We start from the raw sequence: 22224 nt of genomic DNA on the forward strand, positions 1-22224 counted from the left end.
TACAGTCCACGTACAGAAAACACTGTTTAGTACCATGACTGCTATAAGAATTCCAGGAAACACTGCTTTGGATATTGTACATGAGTACCATATGCATAGAGAGAACTGTCTGGGACAATGTGAACGTTCTACATGTAACAAACGTGACAATGTGAACTATTTGTTTGTGTTGACCCTCGTGTACATGTATAGGAAGCCTGGACGGTGGGATTTATAGATAAGAAACTGTGCTGTGGGGTATGAATTGACATTAAGCACTGTTTAGGACACTTTGAAGCAACGCATGGGTCAGTGTCAACTATCCTAATATAAACATATAATCCTGTGCATGTATATAAAAGAGTTAAGGAAAAGAGATGTGCATATCAGATATATAAGCAATCTGTATCCTGGAAACTATGCTATTGTACCCATGATATGGGAGAACACATGAAGGCGCCATCGAACCTTCAAAAAGGTAGATGAAGTAAATAACAAAATCAACAAATGAAAAGACTTTGAAACAAGTAAGAAAACAATAACGTATTTATTATAAAAATAAATTTAATACAATTTTATGCGTGCTGGAAAACATGTTTTTATCAACATTATTTCTATGAAACATGATATATGAATTGTACACACAATCTAACAAAGCAATGCTTGATGTGTTAACGACAGCAACGATATGCTGCACATACAATACAATACTATACAAGCCTTGAGCTATTATATACACCTGATACAGATCTACAAAATAATGAAGTATTATATACACTTTATATGTCTTACATTAGTCTCACATCTACAATATGATTATATCCTCGATAAAACGAAACAAAGGTATCATCTGTGTTAACACTACTATAAAAGCCTTGAGGAATTATATACACCTGACACAGATCTACAAAATAATGAAGTATTATGTACACTTTATACATCTTACATTATAAAATTAGTCTTACATCTAGAATTTGATTATATCCACAATAGCATAAAAATGTATCATCTGTGTTAACACTAATACTGATATGAAAAGTCATCAACGCCATACAATGGGGTATGATAAACTTGGATAAACGGTGTCACTGAATGTGCTTGGTTATCAACTCATTCAGGTGTCCTCAAATGTAAGTATTACATTGAAATTATATATTATGTTTGAAGTCTCCGGGTTTTGTTCAAAGTTAGAGCAGGTCCGACATCTTCTCATCTCCGCCATTTGGTTAAATCGATTGTAGGAAGGTCGTTGCAGGGGACCATGGGATTGCTAAAACAGACAGAATTGTGTCACTCTATTATAACAGTCATTCCTCTCGGCATACATGATGTGATCTTGTTAGACATGTGCATACTACATAACCGACAGAAGCTATATTCAATGTGAACCACCTGTATATAATGAACCCCGAATACAATTATTATTATCTTTTACTGACATCAAGTGGGTGTATTTCGTTCTAGCCAATGTATAGAATAGTGAGGTAGTTTAGTTTTACGCCGCATTCAGCAATATTCCAGTTATATGGCGGCAGACAATAAGGTAAATATGCCTTCATGCTTCCCGCGAAGATCTGGTACATGATTTTCATGTAACCCTTACTTGTCGTAAGAAGAGACTAACAGGACTTGCTTGACACATGCCATGGTATTCCAGTTCCAGTAGATGTTCAAGTTGTTGATAACTGAACTGCCTGCTCCAGACTCAATTATCTAATGACCGCCGTTATCTAGCTAAAATGTTGCTGAATGTGACGTAAAACGAAGTTCATTCACACATGCTACAGTGCATTTTGATTCATGTAACTGATGAGAATGAAAGCAGATGGATATTCTCATTGCTTACCTTTCTTCTGAGAACACTGTGAAAGGATCCCTTTGGATGGACGTGAGCCCCGAGTTCCGACAAAGAATTTTGGCAAAGCTCATTCGTCGGATTTCAGACAACTGACCTGAAATAGAAGATGCAGTTGACAAACTTCCATATATCTACAGAGACACAGACGGTGTAACTTTCCACACGGACCATACCTACTGTTTGTTGTCTAGATTTACGAAATCACACAAACAAAAAATTCAAATAGCACTATAGCACAGTCATCTTGAAAATGTCAAATATTATAATCTACTCATATTTTGGCATGTATTTACCAAGACATAAACGGTGACTAAGTACAAAGACAGACAGGATTGTACCTGGTGTAAAACCTTTTCTTGGATGTGACGTTTCGAACCAGAATGAGTCGCCATATTTGAGATCATGAAACTGTTGACCAATGAGACAAGCCAGTAGAGGGCCCACTGCCCCGCCTGACACGTGTTCTTCAGCTACTGCACCGGTAAAGACATCGATGTCATCCGGGGATCTGAAGCAAGAACAGACTGAGGTAGGCCAAAAGAGAGGACAGGGAATGGTTGAAGTAAATGTGTTTCATATATGTATTACAGGAAGTGAGAATGGATACAATAGTGAGCGGATACATACATACCTGTATACACTTTTTAAAGCATTTCCTGCTTTACCAAATACTCTGTCATCAAATGACACCACTTCCGATAGTCGACATGCTTTGCGGAAGCTGTTGTAGGATGGCAGACCATGGTCACGACCTCTTTGAATGTTCAAGGACACGATGTCGAAGCCCATATCGACAGTCGTCTCAAACAAATGCTCTGTTAATCCACTGTTGATGAAACGGTTAACCTCTTGACGCCTATCCTTCAGGAGAGCCTTGAGCACGGTGTCCAAATCTCGGATGACCTCAGATGGTCTATTGAAGAGCTGTTCTATGGGTACTCGTCGATCTCCCAGGGCCAGGAAACGTGGAATGGTGGAGTGTCCGTATCTGAAGGCGGCCGTGGCAAAGACGTTGTAGATGGTGGGGTTCTGGGTGAAGTTGTACCTGAAGTTGTAGCCAGGGGCCAGTCTGTACTTCCTCATGGCCGAAGGTCCTACAATAATGGGCAACCACTCGCTGTAAGTGATTTGTTGCATGATGGCTGACACGATCTTTCTGGCCTCTTCAAAGAGAACATCGTCTGGGGTGGTGGATGGCATGACATGAGAAAGTTCTTCGACCAGACGGTTGTGTTCTCTAACAAACAGTGTGTGCAGCACGGAGAGACCCGGAAACCTAAGGGTCAAATGACAATCAGGTTACCAGAATGTTATATATAAAACCAATAATCTTCATCATTTAAAACTGGACATGGTGATTGGTCATTCACTTAAGATAACTAACACACAGAATATGAGAGAGAGAGAGAACTATGTACTATGAATTAATCCATTGTACTAACCTGCTTCAAAACACCATTCGTTGGTATTGTCAGTGTGACAGTTGCCATGGGTTGATTCTGGCAGCAGGTTATCTCCCTTGGTTCTCATGTAGGCTGAAAGGTTGAATGGCGACATTTACTTGTATACACCAATGACCTTCCAGTGTCTTCTATCCAAATGGGTAATTCTACTGATTGCTTAGTTTTTCATAAATCAACATGTGGTTCAGAATACTGTCTGACTTACGTCCGTCCCTGAGATGACTGATCTGATCCCCATTAAGGCCGTAAACGTTGGAGGCGTCCACGAACGCCGTTAGTAGGTTCAGCTGTTCCCGAGTGTTCTCACCTGTTCCTGGAAATGACGTGAAAATGAAGCATGGGTTTTATCTGGCAGTGTTGTTTTCGATTTTTGTGTTACTTGACCCCGTGTATTTGAGAGATTTGTGATGGTGGTTCAGTGTAATATTAGCCTAAGGTAATATATACAGAATAGGTAACATCCAGAGTCTAGTCTTAAAATACTCACCCGTTTTAGGTGCTGGGGCTGATCTTTTGAACTCCATGCAAGTCTTTTTGAAATGAGGTTCATTGGATGGCATGGTGATTGGGAAACATGGGCCCCTGGAACATGGAAAAGTAAAAGAACTGACGTTTCCTTGTTCTAATTAAACAATGTTATAATTGAGTTTATTATATTTTATTTTACACAACGTATCCTTTTGAGACATTCAGAATCATACAGTTTACGTTACTGAGAAGCGAAAGTGTTTGATTAATTCAAACAGTCTTCATATCTGTTTGTGATGTGGATGTTTCAGATTTGATGATAAGTGAGTGTTGATGTTTCTAGTTGACCAACACAGAAACCAACAAAGAATGGAATCTACAGACTGTTAATTCCTTACCCAGTTCTTACATCAGAATGCAGCTGACCAGGTGAGTGATCATCGCAGCATTTAGTTTGAACATCACCTTGAAAAAATATATGGATTAGCAAAATGAATAGAGAAGTTAAGGTGAACATCGCAGTGATTTAAGCGGTGGAAAGTGGGTTTACAGACCAAGAGTTTGCCTGATTTCAACATCTTAAGTTCCCTTCTGAACACCAAGTCATTGCAAAAGAGCTCCAGTTTAGCATGATCTTGACTGATCTGTATTACCAAACAAAGAATCATCGCAATCTATCTTTGGATTTTGAATTCTAGACAGTTGAGATCTACCTGCGTGGAGGGGAGTTCCAGTGAGGTCGTGGTCCAGGAATTGTCCCCACTGCATCACCATCACGGTGTTGTCGTCAGAAGGGCTGTCAGTGTCCGGATGTACTGCCACACTGACGGCACGTGGACTGGGGAGTGGGCTACCATCAACGCCTCTGAGTCGAGGAACAAACGTACCTGCAAAACCACGTACAGTCAGTTATGATACTAATAACGGAATGACTGAATGTCCATATGAAACGTCCATCGTTTCAATGTTGAAGTAATAAGAGAATGAAGAAATGGACATCCTCATAAAAAACCCTCTCCCTCATGTGTATCACTTCTCAATTCCGTTACGTTGATTATTAGCATGAAAGTATCACCTTTGAGTTGTTATACCTGAAATATATGCTATTGAAGACAACCAATGCATTACCATCATCATAAGCAGGATCAACAAATCTCCTGAATGGTTGGTTGGTTGATCCCCAAGTTGGCCGGCGATCATTGTTGCATCTTCCGTCTATTGTCCGGTAGCGGGCTTCTGGATTACAGCCGGTGGAGCGCCGCCTGTGAAAATAGCTGGCATTGTCAAAAGTAATCGTAACTTGTATCAACTACATCAAACATTCACCTTCAAAAGAAGCAATTTAAAGAAATACCACTATCGTACGGGAACTGTGTAACTGACCTGATGTTGTGTCTCTCTTGATACTTGGACTTGCTGTCTTCCAAGGGGATCTGAGACGTCTGGGCGGCATCAGCCAGTGTACAAACAACGTAATTGTTGTCTTCATCATCACCTGCATCAAGATAAAGGCACTAACTCATAACCTTCTGCCTTAAAATCACTAAACAGTACTTACCTTAAATCTCTGACGATGTTACAAGAGGAGTAATATCAGGAATATTTCACGCGATGAAACAATTTGGAATGCAATGTCTCTTGTAAGTCCTATTGCTTTAAAAGAGTGTTAAGGCATGTTTTAATTCGATACATACCAGTAAACACTGTTTTAATACTGGCAAAGACTGATACGATATTCAGTCAATAAACAGAACATAACCGGTTTAATCTGTCATTTAACCAAGTTGTACGATTGCTAACAATGAAACACTTCTGGAAGTCCCCCATGTAGAAAAATGAAACTGCTCACCATTCAGAATTCTTCGCATGATGTCTATTAGTCTGTTTTCTCTCTGTGATGTTTGACCATTAATGTTTCGTCTCTCATGATCCAAGGTCGCGTGGGTCTTATGGTTCCTTGCAGCCAGATCAGATTGTACTGCCCTGACTAATGGGAAAGTATTTTACTGAATCAGATGATGCAGGCATGATATATGTACAAAACAAAATATTCACAAGTGTGTTGAAACAGTGAGCTTTATGTTTAGCAGAAATGTTGATATATTCATGAATGAAATTTTTAACTAAATGTTTTCTGCCTGAGATATACCTAAATACGCTGAGTTATAATAGTTTGATACTATATGTCGCGATTGCTTTCAAGAGTTGTTAAGATTTTACTTACGTTGTTCAATGGCGGAATCTATGCTGTTAACCTAAAAGTAAATAGGTAACCGAGGTTAAATGGTCAATATGGTATAAAACTGAAGTGATGGTTAAATGATCAGGCTGAGATAAAGTGGAAGTAATGTTTTACAAAGTATGTAACTTTGCCTCATGTAACTTTGAACATGGCGAGAGAGGGCAATTCAGTAACCACAAATCCATGTCATGATGAATACATACTAATTTCTACAGACATTCAACCGTCTTATCATGATGGTAATAAATAAGATGGCAAAAGAACAAGAACGAGCAGACGACCAAGAAGGAAAAGACGAAGGAAAAAGTACATTGAAGAAGAAGATGAAGAAAAAGAAGAAGAGAACCAGCCTACCTCCGTGTCTGTCTCCGCAGCAAGCACCACCGTCAGCATACACACAAACAACACCACTTTCATCATTTCTGCTTCTGTCCAGCGTACAGAGGTAATGTATGATACACTAAAGATTGGACCCTGTATATATACTCGTTTCGCGAGATTAAATCAACACAGATTATCCCATTTTTAACGGACCCCTGGCGGGTATAATGAGACATATCTACATAGATGGAGCTAGCCATCTTGGATTATCTCGATGTAGGTTAATTATCCTCAAGCAACGCCATTACCACCATTGTTCTTGATGTCGTGAACAAACATCAATAACAAGACAGTAAGTAATCCGATTCCCATTAGATGGCGTTTGTGATGTGCATGATTGAAGGATTTCCCAAAGTTATGTGGCTGTAACGGAATCGAGTAAAAGTGTTATAGGAAATATTTTAGTAATGAAACAATTAGCTCATTTTTGTGGCAAGTTTCCCGCAGTATGTTATGTCGTTCAACAATATTTTGTTGAATTGAAACATAGAAGAGTATAGATGACAACTGTTTATTGCATAGAGCGACGTTGCGATGGAGATTCTTACATGGTTGTCACGCTAAAAGCTGCCAATTACGTGTATACATTAAGACTGTTACGTTGTGAATCTATCCGTATCCTCTTCTTACACATTAGGCGAGTTTTTACTTGAATGTTGTTGTATTCATCAAAGCGAGATATGCATAATAAAATAGATCCAAGCCCAGTTGATTCATCAAAAATATTTTACACGTTTATACTTTCAGCTTGATAGTAATATGGTGACTGACCATAGTCGTGATGAATTAACACTGTCAACAGGGTAAAAAAAGGACCAATAAGTTTTTGACATTGCTCCACAGAATGTAGTGTATACAGTTGACTTGTTACTGTATTTATTACTCAATCATCGTGTTATAAATCACGTTCATCTCACTGGATTCGTTGCAGCTCTTGCACATGTTACAGTCAATGTGTAAAATCGGGCAAAAGCAGTATTAGTCGGTTTATTTGACAGATTCACTGAAACGTGTTTCAATGTGTATTATAATTAGTGGTATGTAAAAACTTTTGCACAAGAACCTAAGACACATACAGGCAATGGACATTTCTGTTGACAGATTCCAATGCATTAAAAACCACTGGGTGACGTTGTTTTCTCACACTATTTTTGTAGAAGTGAGGCTTTCTTGGCACCTGCTGTTGCACTGTTTGGGACAATGCACAGGAACACTTGTCTCGACAAGGCTACCACATGAATAAATACACACGCTGTTTGGCAACACGTGTATCATATGAATGTATAGGAAACACTGTTTATGACAATTAAGGGATGCACTTTTGGGGCAGTGTGTTCCTTATGAATGAACAGGAACAATTCTTTGAACAATTTGAATTTACTGGAAGCTTGGTAAAATGTGCGGAGAAAAAGTGAACTCACGTCGAACTCAAGATGCACATGATGCCTTCAAAGACATGAGACATCACAATTTCACATCAACAGTTTTACAGATACTGTGGAGAAGAAAGTGAGTGAGTGAGTTTAGCTTTACGCCGCACTCAGCAATATTCCAGCTATATGGCGGCGGTCTGTAAATAATCGAGTCTGGACCAGACAATCCACTGATCAACAACATGAGCATCGATCTGCGCAATTGGGAACCGATGACATATGTCGACCAAGTCATGGCACCTGACCTTTCGATCCCTTTAGGCGCCCTTTGTGGCAAGCATGAGTTGCTGAAGGCCTATTCCACCCCGGACCTTCACGGGTGGAGAAAAAGATAATACATCCTCATGGAGTAGCGAGACCGCAGGCCGCGGGAGTAATATAGAACAGAACATAAAGAATTATATGGAGGGTAAGAATATACGGTTGAAGGGCATCGTTTGTGCGAAAGTTCAAAACATACAGCCCAATACACATTTGATAATTAATGAACTAATTGCTGAGATCACGTTCTCTCGATTCAGCAACATGCACTCAAGTTGGAGATATCTCCCAAAGATACACACCATAACCGAGTAAATAGCATTTATTACCGCTGCTGCACAAAATATCTATTTGTGTTTCATCTACTGGATATTTTTCTCTTCAGCTGTGACTGTTAACTCGGTTTTATGAAAAGGCGATATTTCTGACCCGAATAATTATTGTGGACAAAATAGAATAATTAATTGGTGTTCCATTTTGTTTTAAATGCCCTGTTTATCATAATATTAGGAAACTGTACATAAGCAATCAGTTTTCAGACTTGTTCAACTCATACTATACATAGTGTTAAACAACTCTTTAAACTTGTTAAATTTGGAGGCTTCAAAGTTTAATTAAATTTATTGTAAAATTTGTTGGTTCTTCGTTCTCATCATGCTAATAAAAAACAACCATCCCGTCTGTACTAGGACAATAAATTTTCCTATTCATCGCCGATTAGCTGTACGGCGAAAAGTTAATCATGAATTGAAATTGATTGCCTGTTATTGACGTGTGCACACGACACCAAAAACAATGGTGGTAATGACGCTGCTCTGGGATAATCAGCATGCGTCGAGATAAATCCAAAATGTTTAGCATCCCTTTGCGGACATGTCGGATTGTGTCCACCGTGGGTCAGCATAACATACGATAATCTGTGTTGAGTTGATCCAGAGAAAAGAGTACACATAAAAGGTCCAAAGTGTGGTATATCATACAATCCCATTTAATGCTGGACAGAAGCAGAAATGTTGAAAGTTGTGTTGTTTGTGTGTATCCTGACGGCGAAGTCTGTTTGGGACGCGGACACGGAAGTAAACTGGTTCTTCTAATCCTCTTCAATATTTCTCTTAAAATGTATATGTATGCTGTCATTGGAATCGTGGGACGTTTCAAGCAAATATCACTTGCATCTAACCAAAACGTCGCATCTATTGCAATTTAAAAAGGCTCCTCTTCATCCCACCATCTGGCAAATGCAACTTCAAGAGGTTACCTGAGTTGCGTGCTTCTTCTTCTTTTGGCCCTCTTCGTCTCCTTCCGGCCCCCTTTTTCTCCTTCTGGTCCCTCTTCTTCCTCATCTGGTCCCTCTTTTTCCTCATCTGGCCCCTCTTCTCCTCATTCTGTCCCCTCTTCTTCACCATCTGGACATTTCTTCTTAAACATGGAGTTGGAAATTTGCGAGTACAACCAAGTGAAGAAATGGGTATGTACCTTCGATGGTGGCGATATTTTATCTTGACATGTAAAATATTTTTCTAACCGAAGCGAGGGAAGTACCTTGCCAACCTTTGGTCGCCTAGCTCGGTCGGTCATATACTCTATGCTGCGTAACCTTATTTGCGCTAGTTTGCCTGTGGTTTCAGCAACCCCAACGACTTTCCTACAACTGGCTTAGCTAAATGGCGGCAATGAGAAGATGTTTAGCCTCATTTAAGGTTGAACAGAACCCCAAGACTTGAAACACAACATTGCCATAGTGTAAGTTCTACACCTCGACTACTGGTTGTGGTTTGTTAGATGCACTCACTAAATATGTTACAGTTAACATTGCGCTAAATATGTAATCGCAGCGTACTGCGGTATCGCCTTTAACAAATAATGCTAAACGTATAAAACTGAAATTTATAATGTTCCCATGAGGTGGTAATCAGTTAAGAGAACCGTCAGTGCCAATGTTTTATCATTTCGTCAATGGAGGAAAGGCATACACTCCGGGAGCAGAAAACTGCCTTCCTACCAGAAAACCATCGAAATGGTCTCTAAAGAAGTCGAAGCCATGCAGGCATCTACAATTACCCGCTCTTCTGAGTTGTGTGGCATTGCCGAAAATGGAAATAAAGTTCCAGTAGATCATCCGAATGGCAGATATACGTGAAGCTTTGGGATTCCGTTCCTGTTTGGAGGAAGTCAGTGTGGGTGGCATCGATGCTGATGAGCCATTTGATTCCGAGGAAGAGCGATTTGAACGAGACCTTCACTCTGAATAGTGTCGCTGTCACAGACATCAGTCCCTCATTCAGTTTGGAGTTTAAGTTTTGCATTAAATAGACCGTAAACCTTCGGTTTTGAATCCATGGACCAATTTCCTGATTAAAGAGTTTTACAAAATTCCGAATCTTTTTATTTTTAACAAAATATATTGCATTTAAGCCCTGGGCTTAAATATTTCATCATCAGAACAGTGGTTTTCAGTATATAAGTCCGGGGCTTAAATACCGGAAATACCGGTAATGCGCAAATGCCATATCAGTATTATGCATTTTCATCCTGCGTACACTGTAACACCAGCAACACATCCTGTGGCAGTTCTGGGTACCGGACAATAGAAGAAGGTTGTGATTATGTTTTTCGCACATATATGGGCACTGTATACTTTTTACCCTTGCTTTGTGTTCACAAACACTTCTTGTTCCTGTTTCAGTAAGGTACGGAACCGTAGAGGGGACATGGGATGAGAAAATAAAACTCAATACTAAGTCGTGGCCACGAGATAGTAAGTCATGGCCACGAGATAGTAAGTCGTGGCCACGACATAATTTTGCCAATGGTCATTCAGGTTACGTATTTTGGATTTTTAAGATGGAGGACCTCAAGCGTTTTCTCAGAGACAGGGGCGGTCCCAAAGAAAACATTTAGGTACTTGCTGCTGACAAGGAGGAAAGAAGATAGGGTTTTCGCGTAAAATGTATTCTTTAGGTTTGCATGTGAAAATCACATTCATTACTCAATCTACATTTTCCCGCTAAACGGTTCTCTTGGCACAAGTTTATATATCATTAAGCGATGAAGAAGTAAGCTTCGCTTTTAAATAGGCGATTTTTGTACCATATTTATGATTCTTGATCATTTTCCACAAAGACCTAATTACAAAGTTCAGCGTTTTGAAGGGGCAAATCTTGAAAAGTACTTTTATACATTCATATCATACATACATACATATCATAAGATAAAAGCCGGTAACATTAAGATGAGTTAAGAATTATTACTATTATTCATATTAGTAAAAATATAAGCATTCATGTGATTAAACCGTTAAAAGAGATAAAAATATTTATGTTAAGATCCCCCCAAGCCTTATCCGTGAGATGAAAGATGAAGAGCTCTCTAGATATATTCCTACATACGGGGACAGGTTTGCGACAGTAGTCTGGTGCACGTCAACGCAATCGGACAAGCCAGAGAAACAGACCAAATCAAGCGGATTGTTTGACAGACGTCGAGAAAAAATGTCAAACCGAAGAAAGAGGGGTCAGAAAGATTATGATTTTCTGCAAGGAAATAGAAACGCAAGAAAAGCATCTCGGCGAATAGGCACGCCGACCGTTGTTTTCAACTCGTGCAGTGTACGTATAACTTTGATTGATGGAACCATATTTATACCGTAGAACTTTGATTTAAATCGACTCTCCGAAGAATACAAGTGATGTGATCCAACAAATGGGTTATACATTTCTTGGGGTTACAACAGAAAAAACCCCACCCCAATATAATGATGAATGATGACGTCATCCTTATACTACCATTCGGTAGAGATAAACTGGAATTCATGGAATATTGTCAAATAAAGCGTACAAGAGATAAAAATAGTTTATGAAACAGTCAGTGAAATATCATATCTTGTAAAGAGATATACTTTTATGTTTCACCCAACGCTTTTCTACTTGGTAAAATATCTCCACTCGATAAGATACAGTTAATATATTGCTAAGTCTTTGCAAACATCTAGTATCCACTATTATTATATGCACAATGTCTCTTGTAAACGTCACGCAATCGCTGCTGTGTGTGATTTGAGGTCTGGTTGGGGAAAGATTACAGTCAATGTCAATTGGATATTTATTACTTTAATCAACCTGTCTGGACATATTTTACATCGGAAGACACTCGGTTGTGGTACTTGATCTTTCATACTTTATTGTTTCATCCCCTTGCAGGCAATGCAGTCAATTTCAGCTGATTATTCACTACCAGATCTAGACTATGTTTCGCCGGAAGGCGAAGAGCCGAAATAGATGTTGAGGACCAAAGTGGCGAAACTGTATTCAACACGGTCACATACAATGGCGTGGATTCAAATGAAGAAAGTGACTTGCCAGTATTTGACATACCAAGGCAGTCCAACAGGGAGCTTTTGCATACACTGAATGACAAGCCACTCTCCCAGCTTTCAACCATTAGACTTGAGGCAGTGCGGTGAGAGAATTATTTATGTGATTCAAACAAAGGGGAAAACCAGTTTCATCAGTAAACTGAAGTTTACTAAATCTAAACCAGTCACGCTAATAAAGTAAAACGCTTGCCATTTTCCCGTTTGAGCTGACTTGCAGCTTGTGGATATCGTCAGTCAGTATTTCCGCAGTCACAGACATATGTTTGTGCAAACATTAATCTTAGATATGAAGTGTAAGGTCAGTTATTTACCATAGGTATTATCTTTCATATCCATAAAACGGAAAATGTAACACTAAAGGGCTCCCATAAACTGTTAAAATAATTTGACCTGAGTTCAGAATTGTTTTTCTTGTTTTACAGCCATTCAGAAAAATCTTCACGATATTTTGACCAGACTCAATAAAAAAAGACGGAACATTGTCAATGTCACAAGACATAATGTAATGTCTGGTTGCATCAGAGCTTTCAACAGGCCATCTTTCAATCCTGAAAATGGATTGCCTGTTAAGTTTATGCAATAGACGATGGCAGTCCAAGCAGGGAGCTTTTAAGATCGCTTATGAAAGAAATATCTTCTCTCCCAATATTCACTTGTGACGACACAAGAAAGATGCTGGATTTGAATTACGCTAGTAAGAACTGACACGTTCTGTGACGTGTATTGATTTTTGCGTAACCATTTGTTTACTTTGAAGTTTATGGATAGAATATGGGTTATTCGACTTGAATTGAACAGGATTATATTGCTATTTTGTATAATTATATTTTTCAGCTCTTAGACATATTTATACCAGTATCATGACTAGATATGTTGATTTACATATGTCAAGCTGTATCCCAAATGGTAAAAGTTAGAATACATCTATAGTAGTCACGAAACAAATTATATTTAAAGGTTTATGGTTTCACTGATATAAATTTTCTTATTTTAGCTCTACAAAGCGGTCTCTACTTGACAGTGGTGAACATGATAGCATAATATTCTATAGTTCACAATGGACCTTTTCCACGGTTTTTCAGTCCACTGCTGTTCAGTACACTTGTTGTCGACAGCCAAATTCAGCCAAAGATTGATGACATCCAAGATGGCGGACACACAGAAAGTCTGCTGAAGGTCGATTCAAACCCAGTACCCTAATTAGGTTTACACGATGCGTTTAAAGATGTGTAACTGCCGTCTAGTCTCGTCGTCTAGTGTCATATATGTTTCATTTATTAAACAAAATGTATCAACTAGAATTACACTTGAGAAATACATGTATGTACAGGTTCATACTGTTTCAACACTGCTATTTTTGGAATAACACTATATGTAATAGTAACGATTCAAGTACTTTGTGCTTGAGTGCCATAAGAACCCACCACACTATAAGAATAGGCACCAATTTGCCGGCATTGTAATTTCCACCATGTACCATTTCAACCACACAGTCACCGGGCATGGAATCCATATGTTATCCCCTAAATAATATTTTTGCATTTATTCATCAATTAAATGTGATTAATGAACTCTTTCATGATTTCTTTGTTTCTGAATACTTAAAACTATAGTGTTTTCCAGATACGAAATGCAGAGGACATGTCTTCGTTCCTGGATGCCGTAGGTGGTGCTGATCAACTTATTAAAGCATAATGGTTGCTATTCCCCTAGTCTCTCCTTTACAAAGAAGGATGAACTTTGTAATGCCCTGATCCATTTTATTGTGCTTGGCAGAATCAAAGAGTACCTAATACTGCCTATATCAGTATGTATTGCTGCTAAGCTTTTCAATGAAGATTTGGTCATGGGTGAAGTCTATTGTTATGGATATACGACTTCTTTATTTTGTATAAGTTTCGACATAGATGCACTTGTCACTTACAGCGATATCATAATCCATGTTGCAACGTCTCCTATACACTACAGAAGTCGTATATCCATGAAAATAATTTATCATCTTTCACCTACCCAGCTTCTAGAATACAAAAGCAAGGTTTGGTCGTTCAAGGTCTTGTTAATTCCTTCCAAACGTTTTTTGCAAGACAGAATAATATTTCTACCAAATAACAGTATATGTGCATGGGACCCGTGAAGGTCCCGAGGTAGAATAGGCCTTCAGCAACCCATGCTTGCCATAAAAGGCGACTCAGCTTGTCGTAAGAGGCGACTAACGGGATCGGGTGGTCAGGCTCGCTGACTTGGTTGACACATGTCATCGGTTCCCAATTGTGCAGATCGATGCTCATGTTGTTGATCACTGGATTGTCTGATCCAGACTCGATCATTTACAGACCGCCGCCATATAGCTGGAATATTGCTGAGTGCGGCGTAAGACTAAACTCACTCACTCACTCATATGTGCATAGTGGGTGCTACGGCTAGATCAGTACACGTTCCCCCTTTTCGCAAACACCTGGGGTCATTCTGACGTCTAATCAGCATTGTATGTATTGTTTTCTCTACATCGCCACAAATGACCCAGTGAATCTTATTAGGCAGACACGATAAATGACAGTCCTAAGGCGTTGACGTTTACCTTTACTGATGTTAAATGCAGTCGGGTTCGTTAGTGCTGGTGTTGCTGAATAGTGTCATAATGCAGTAGAGGATAAAGTAATTTTAGTATCTGCCACAATTTAATACACAAACGTTCGTTAAAACCAAAACATATTTGGAATGTTTTCACATTAAAACCAGATATTATTCATGACAGCAATGCACAAGTATACACATGAATGTTGATATTTTAGTTTTGATCGTTCATGAGATAATGTATGAAACTGCCTTTAGGAGAGCGTTCCAGTGACACAAACACATGAAATGGGAAAATGATCAAAATAAAATGTATTTCATAGAGTGGATAATCTGTGGATGTCGTGAGAGTTAAAGTGCGTAGTGTATTTGTTTCCTTACACAAACTACGTCAAGCTAACTGAAGTTCATTTCTTCTGGGTCTTTATGAGATTCATGGTTACTGCATAATAACACAAATTATATTCATTTGTAGATTCCAAAAGGGACTAGCCACTTTGGGAGTGCATGCAGAAATGATTCATCACAGTACAGAAGTATGAGAACTTTTCTGTTTTGATGAAAAGTACGAATTGAACGCTTCTCTGCTTGAAATGGTGTTCAGCGTGTCATCACTCTCCGAACGTGGGAGCAACGGGCGTAGAATGGAAGAAGAGACAGTCAGTTACTGTATGGAATATCTTCTGGACGTAGCGGGTTATGGGATAAGAAAAACAGTCAGACGTTAGTGTGCTAACGTCATAACAATCCGACAGTGACGTCACTCTATTGCTCTTAAGTGACACTTTTCCTTGTAATATCCCTCATATCTGATACAATCTCGCATCCTTGGGTATTACTTATCTTAATAACGTCCCTCTGCCCGGGGATTTTCTGAGGAATAGCCCTGGACTTTGAATTGTTACTTGTTTTGGAGATTGACACGACTTTGTCTTGACACCGCTGACTGCGAACGTTCCAACATGCAGGGTCGACACCCGGGTTCGAACCCGCAACCTTTCGCTTATTAGGTTATATCCACTAGACTACGAAGGATCACTGTCAAGAATGAGGTTGTTTGTCGGCATGAACCGTGTGTTCCTGGTGCAGCGTACGTGCATTGTGAGGCGTCGGCTGCCAGTCGCATCCCAGTTGATTTCAGCAGTAAAGACGTCGACCAAATACTGAAATTATATCCAAGTATATCTTTGGTCGGTATATATGTATTTATATAACATGACACCCTCGGGCATTAATGAAAAGTAAGCCTTCGTCCCTTGGAAAATGCCCTCGGACCTTCGGCTCTTGGGCATTCCCGTGGGGACCGAGCTTCCTTTTCGATAACGCCCGCGGGTCATAGCCCAGACATAACACACGAATATCTATATGTAAAGCTAGAACGCGTTTTTGAATCCGGATAACGAGACATGATCAGGACTGGGAAAATGGCCTCTCTTGTGTGCGGCTATACTCACCTGCTAAATTCTAACTGTTTTCACGTGTCACGACTTATTTTCCGTTTGTACTATGACATTTCTAACGGCTATGCCGCCACTCCCTTCCGTACCATTACACTAGTTATAGCAGTAATAGTTATTTCAGAAAGAAGTATGTATTGTATGTACAGTATTGTTTAGTGAGTGAATATGGTTTGTTGCATATTGTTTAGAGGGTGAATATAGTTGGTTAAAATTGTTTAGTGAGTGAATATGGTTTGTTGCATATTGTTTTGATGGGTGAATATGGTTTGTTACATATTGTTTAGAGGGTGAATATAGTTGGTTACATATTGTTTAGAGGGTGAATATAGTTGGTTATATATTGTTTAGTGAGTGAATATAGTTGCTTACATATTGTTTAGTGAGTGAATATGGTTTGTTGCATATTGTTTAGAGGGTGAATATAGTTGGTTATATATTGTTTAGTGAGTGAATATAGTTGGTTACATATTGTTTTGATGGGTGAATATGGTTTGTTACATATTGTTTAGAGGGTGAATATAGTTGGTTACATATTGTTTAGAGGGTGAATATAGTTGGTTACATATTGTTTAGTGAGTGAATATAGTTGATTACATATTGTGTAGTGAGTGAATATGGTTTGTTACATATTGTTTTGATGGGTGAATATGGTTTGTTAGATATTGTTTAGTGAGTGAATATGGTTTGTTACATATTGTTTAGAGGGTGAATATAGTTGGTTATATATTGTTTAGTGAGTGAATATAGTTGATTACATATTGTTTAGTGAGTGAATATAGTTGGTTACATATTATTTAGTGAGTGAATATGGTTTGTTACATATTGTTTAGTGAGTGAATATAGTTGGTTACATATTGTTTAGTGAGTGAATATGGTTTGTTACATATTGTTTAGTGACTGAATATGGTTTGTTACATATTGTTTAGTGAGTGAATATGGTTTGTTACATATTGTTTAGTGAGTGAATATAGTTGGTTATATATTGTTTAGTGAGTGAATATAGTTGATTACATATTGTTTAGTGAGTGAATATATTTGGCTACATATTATTTAGTGAGTGAATATGGTTTGTTACATATTGTTTAGTGAGTGAATATAGTTGGTTACATATTGTTTAGTGAGTGAATATATTTGGCTACATATTATTTAGTGAGTGAATATGGTTTGTTACATATTGTTTAGTGAGTGAATATAGTTGGTTACATATTGTTTAGTGAGTGAATATGGTTTGTTACATATTGTTTAGTGAGTGAATATGGTTTGTTACATATTGTTTAGTGAGTGAATATGGTTTGTTACATATTGTTTAGTGAGTGAATATAGTTGATTACATATCGTTTAGTGAGTGAATATGGTTTGTTACATATTGTTTAGTGAGTGAATATGGTTTGTTACATATTGTTTAGTGAGTGAATATAGTTGGTTACATATTGTTTATATGGGTGAATATAGTTGATTACATATCGTTTAGTGAGTGAATATGGTTTGTTACATATTGTTTAGTGAGTGAATATGGTTTGTTACATATTGTTTAGTGAGTGAATATAGTTGGTTACATATTGTTTAGATGAGTGAATATGGTTTGTTACATATTGTTTAGTGAGTGAATATAGTTGGTTACATATTGTTTAGATGGGTGAATATGGTTTGTTACATATTGTATAGTGAGTGAATATAGTTGGTTACATATTGTTTAGTGAGTTAGTACTGTTGCTTACATATTGTTTAGTGAATTAAAATGGTAGGTTACATAGTATTTAATGTGTTGATAAAGTTTGGTAACTTTTCAAACTATTTTTGTTTGACAAAACTGTGCTTCCAGAGGGCACAGAATCAGTTACCCTGAGGGAAATATTGGTTTTTGCGACTGGTGCGGGATCCATTCCTCCCCTTTGGTCTCCATCCATCGCCACAGCTGACATTCCATGCTGTAATGGAGCTCAACCCCGTCAACAGAGCGAACTTCCCCTCGAGTTAACACATGTGCAAATGTATTAGACATTCCAATAATCGGTGACTATAACCTGTTCAAGAAAAACATGAATTTTTCTGCAATTAGTGTGAATGTCTTCACTTCCGAGTGAAAAGACGGGCAGGTGGTAAGGGAAAAAAATAGCATTCATGTTTGTCATGAACTGTCAGGTTTTGCTTTTGTGTCAAAGAACTGTTCTGTTATACTCGACTGAACTTTTAGTCTAACTTTATTGAATATGTTCCAACCACATAGTTCAACTTGTATTGATATCTGGTTGTTAAAGAAGATTGTAAAACAGTTTTAAACGAATGTCAAATCGTAATTATTTCTAATATATAAACTTTACTGAGGTTGTAATGGTTTGAGGTATATTGTGAATGTTTAGTTTAAGGGGCAATGTCGTGTTCCCTGTGTCGTTTGAATCATTTTCTTAAATTAAAATGACTCTTTTAAATCTGTCTCTTAATTTGAAAATTGGGCGGAATTTGTCTTAAAAACTGAGTGTTTGTAGAAAGAAAGAAATAAATATTAGCTCATACATTTGTGGCACATAGTAAGTGTGTAAAGCCCGTTTATTGTAATGAAAAAAAATAAGGGTGCAGATATATGTCCTTTCTTTAAAACCCAAAATATGTTTATATAGCCATTTTAAGCATATCTTTTTTTGCAGGGAGCATGTTTGTTTTGTAATGTAAATAAAAAAATGTTTACGTTGTGGACTACTAAGAATTAATAACATGGGCCCTGTTAACAGGATGTATTGGGATTGCATATTATGAACATCTTGTTATGTTTTGAACAGAAGAATAAATCCTGTTTCATAAATAACATTAATGGAAGTCACTGTACCCCAGATACCCTGTTGTGTGTGTGTGTGTGCGTGCGTGCGTGCGTGCGTGCGTGCGGGGGGCTTTGTTTTTTGTCTAGTGTGGGTTACACCATTAGCGTTACAGCCTTTACATAGTTATTTTAGCAAATTTCCAGTCATTTTGAAAAACTGTCAAAATAAACAGCTATCAGTTAGCAGCTGTAACAGGGTGTTATGTTATTATGTTAATGTTCATTCGTGAACATTCATTTATTTTATGTATCAAACAGAATGATGATTTTTTTAATGAACGTTCAAAATACATAATTTACGTTACAAACTGATAAAGAGCTTATTATCACAGCAAATAGTCATCTGATATATTACCATCAGTGATTGTAATTTTGCAAAGGAATGTGACTATAGAATTAAAATATTTTGCGAATGACGTGTCAGCTTTATGTAATTCACACATTATGTTATTCATGCACAAAACAAGTAAACTAACCTTGTGCTTTGTTTGCATGCACATGAGTATATCATAGGGTTGCGGCTCTTGTATCAGCAAACATGTATCATATGTGCACCCATTTAGAACTTTTAGTTCATGTTGTCTTTATTTCTTGTAAAACATCAGATGAAGAGTGAATCAATGTAAATCTTGGAAAACGGTTTATGTCTGAAAAAGAAACATTCACGAAAGTTTGCGCTGGCATTTATGCATAATTTATACATCATAACCATCCATAAGAACGAGCCTCGTGGTAGCCGGCAACGACTTACATCTGGAAGGACAATACGGCTTAACAAAACATAACATTTTAAGACAGGAACTCGTAGATGTCTTGTCGGAGATATCTGTACAGATCAGCTGCTTCTTGAGCATTAGTTGCTGTTTGTGGGTTGTCTCACCATGGTCTTAGTACATATTTCATCTACGTCTTCGTCACAGGGAATTGTTGAGCGATGCACGCCTTCCTCAAGGCAGGTAGAGACTTCTTCGTCGGACACAGCACAGAGTTGATCTTCAGTTTAGCATAGAGCAGGGGCACTGTACATTTGCTCTGGATGACCACTGGCAACATTGTTTCTTGAGGGTGTAACACAATGGTTGTCCCCGACGGCAGCCACGGAATCCAGATCATCCTAAAATGCTAATGCTACACAGTTGTTTCAGACCGATTTATCTGGTGCATATTAAGACATTAAAACAGCAAAAACTCAAACTTTATATTACATTGACCGTTGCAGGTAACAGCAACATAATTGTCTTAATAAAGAAAATTTAGATGTATAAAGTTGTTACTCTACATAGGAACAATCAATTCTTCTTGATACTTGATATAATACAATAAAGTGTACCTGAACAATAGCCATGAAACAAAACTGGATCAAGTTTTTGTCCAAGAAATCACGCCTGAAATCACCATTTTCGTCCAGACCTTTGAACATGTCAGTCCAAAACTGTATACATTCCTTTCTTAGAAATGACCACCAGACTTCTATTCTTTGATTTGAGGCGCTTGAACCATCAATAAAGCATCGTCTGGCTTGTGGATCTGTATTGTCACGTGTAAGATATTGTTGATACTGTCGGACGTGCACATTTTTTGCGTGGACAATCTCTGTGGGTCTTGACGGCCTCTAAAAAGTATCCACGAATTACCTTTGGATTGTTGTTAGTATTGTAGACCTTGATCCATATTACTTTTCCGGAAAATCCACAAACACAAGCGTGGATACAAAGTCCAAATGTTTTAAGCTTATCATATCCATCTATATGCCACACAATATTTGGTCCAAAGGCATAACAGGTACGCCGACGAAGTCGCCAAAGTCTCCTTGACGCAAATCCCACTGGATCTAGATAACACAAAAATAAGTCGAACGTCTTCCATTCTAGCATTCAGACCGCTTTGTCGACATTTAGCGTACATGATACGGTAGCCACACAGCTGTCATGAGGCTGACCCGGTATAAAACTCACAACATCCGCGATGTCAGATTCACACTCCTCAGAATTCTCTTAAGGTGTCGCACACTCAGTTTGCAACCATCGATGTTATCCAGAATGTACACAATATCCTTGTAATTGATTGCAAGATGGAAATAATGTGACATAACTTCACTGCGAAGGTCAAGATTCATAATAAGACCAAGCTTGAGAAGTAATGAAATGATGAAAAGTCTACAAAATGGCTGACCAAAACTGCAAATCTATTGGCTAACTTATCTCGTGGCCTCGACGTATTATCTCGTCGCCTCGACTTAATTATCTCGTGGCCACGACATATCATTGATAATTATTTTCTCATCCCATGTGCCCTCTACGGTTCCGTAGTAAGGCGTTGATGGTCAACTTCTTTACAGTAGGTTTAGTACAGTATACTTGATATTACTACATTGTTCCACAGTGATACACAGTTCAGAGTGTGTTAAACGACGTGAAACACTGTACTTACATTGCTGGCAGCTCGTGTGAGGAGCACCCCTATCCTATGAGATGATACTTTGAGGAAAATTGGCAAGTTTTTGCAAGGATTACTAACAAAACAGAGCAATGATTTAGAAGCGGTCCATAAAATTAGACGTACCTTACTGCATTGTGCGATATTATTGATGAAAGAGATTTTATATTGATAATCAGTAATGATTCTTCCAATCGACGATGTTTCCATGACAGACACCTAACCCCTTCTAAATCACCAAACCCTCCAGTGGTGTAGTGGTTATCAGATCGTCTGCCAGGAGAGCGGGTTCGAACCTCGGTCGCGTCACAACAAAAGACGTAGGGTATTCATGCTTAAATGCGACATGTTAACTCAGTCTACGAGCACTACAAAACCAGCGCAAGTCTGTATGCCCGTCGAAAGACAGATGAGTAGTCTAAAGTACCTCATTTCACGCACGCACGCATGCAGGCACACACGCACGCACGCTTCCTTGT

At 38.4% G+C, this 22224-nt stretch overlaps 1 protein-coding gene and 1 pseudogene across 1 annotated transcript; one reads left to right on the plus strand and one right to left on the minus strand.

The window, feature by feature from the left end:
• Window positions 1-1188: 1188 nt before the first annotated feature.
• Window positions 1189-6427, minus strand: LOC137266419 (myeloperoxidase-like; annotated as a pseudogene).
• A 3122-nt stretch (window positions 6428-9549) lies between these two features.
• On the plus strand, window positions 9550-18578 carry LOC137264915 (G2/M phase-specific E3 ubiquitin-protein ligase-like). Its single transcript, XM_067800271.1, is given in 11 exon segments — window positions 9550-9553; window positions 10772-10843; window positions 12883-13029; window positions 13032-13154; window positions 13455-13636; window positions 14084-14152; window positions 14154-14257; window positions 15510-15730; window positions 18317-18387; window positions 18389-18460; window positions 18462-18578. Coding segments are annotated over 11 exon segments (1182 nt in total).
• Window positions 18579-22224: the final 3646 nt, after the last annotated feature.

Source organism: Haliotis asinina, chromosome 15 (assembly GCF_037392515.1).
Source record: "Haliotis asinina isolate JCU_RB_2024 chromosome 15, JCU_Hal_asi_v2, whole genome shotgun sequence".
In the NCBI taxonomy this organism is placed as follows: domain Eukaryota; kingdom Metazoa; phylum Mollusca; class Gastropoda; order Lepetellida; family Haliotidae; genus Haliotis; species Haliotis asinina.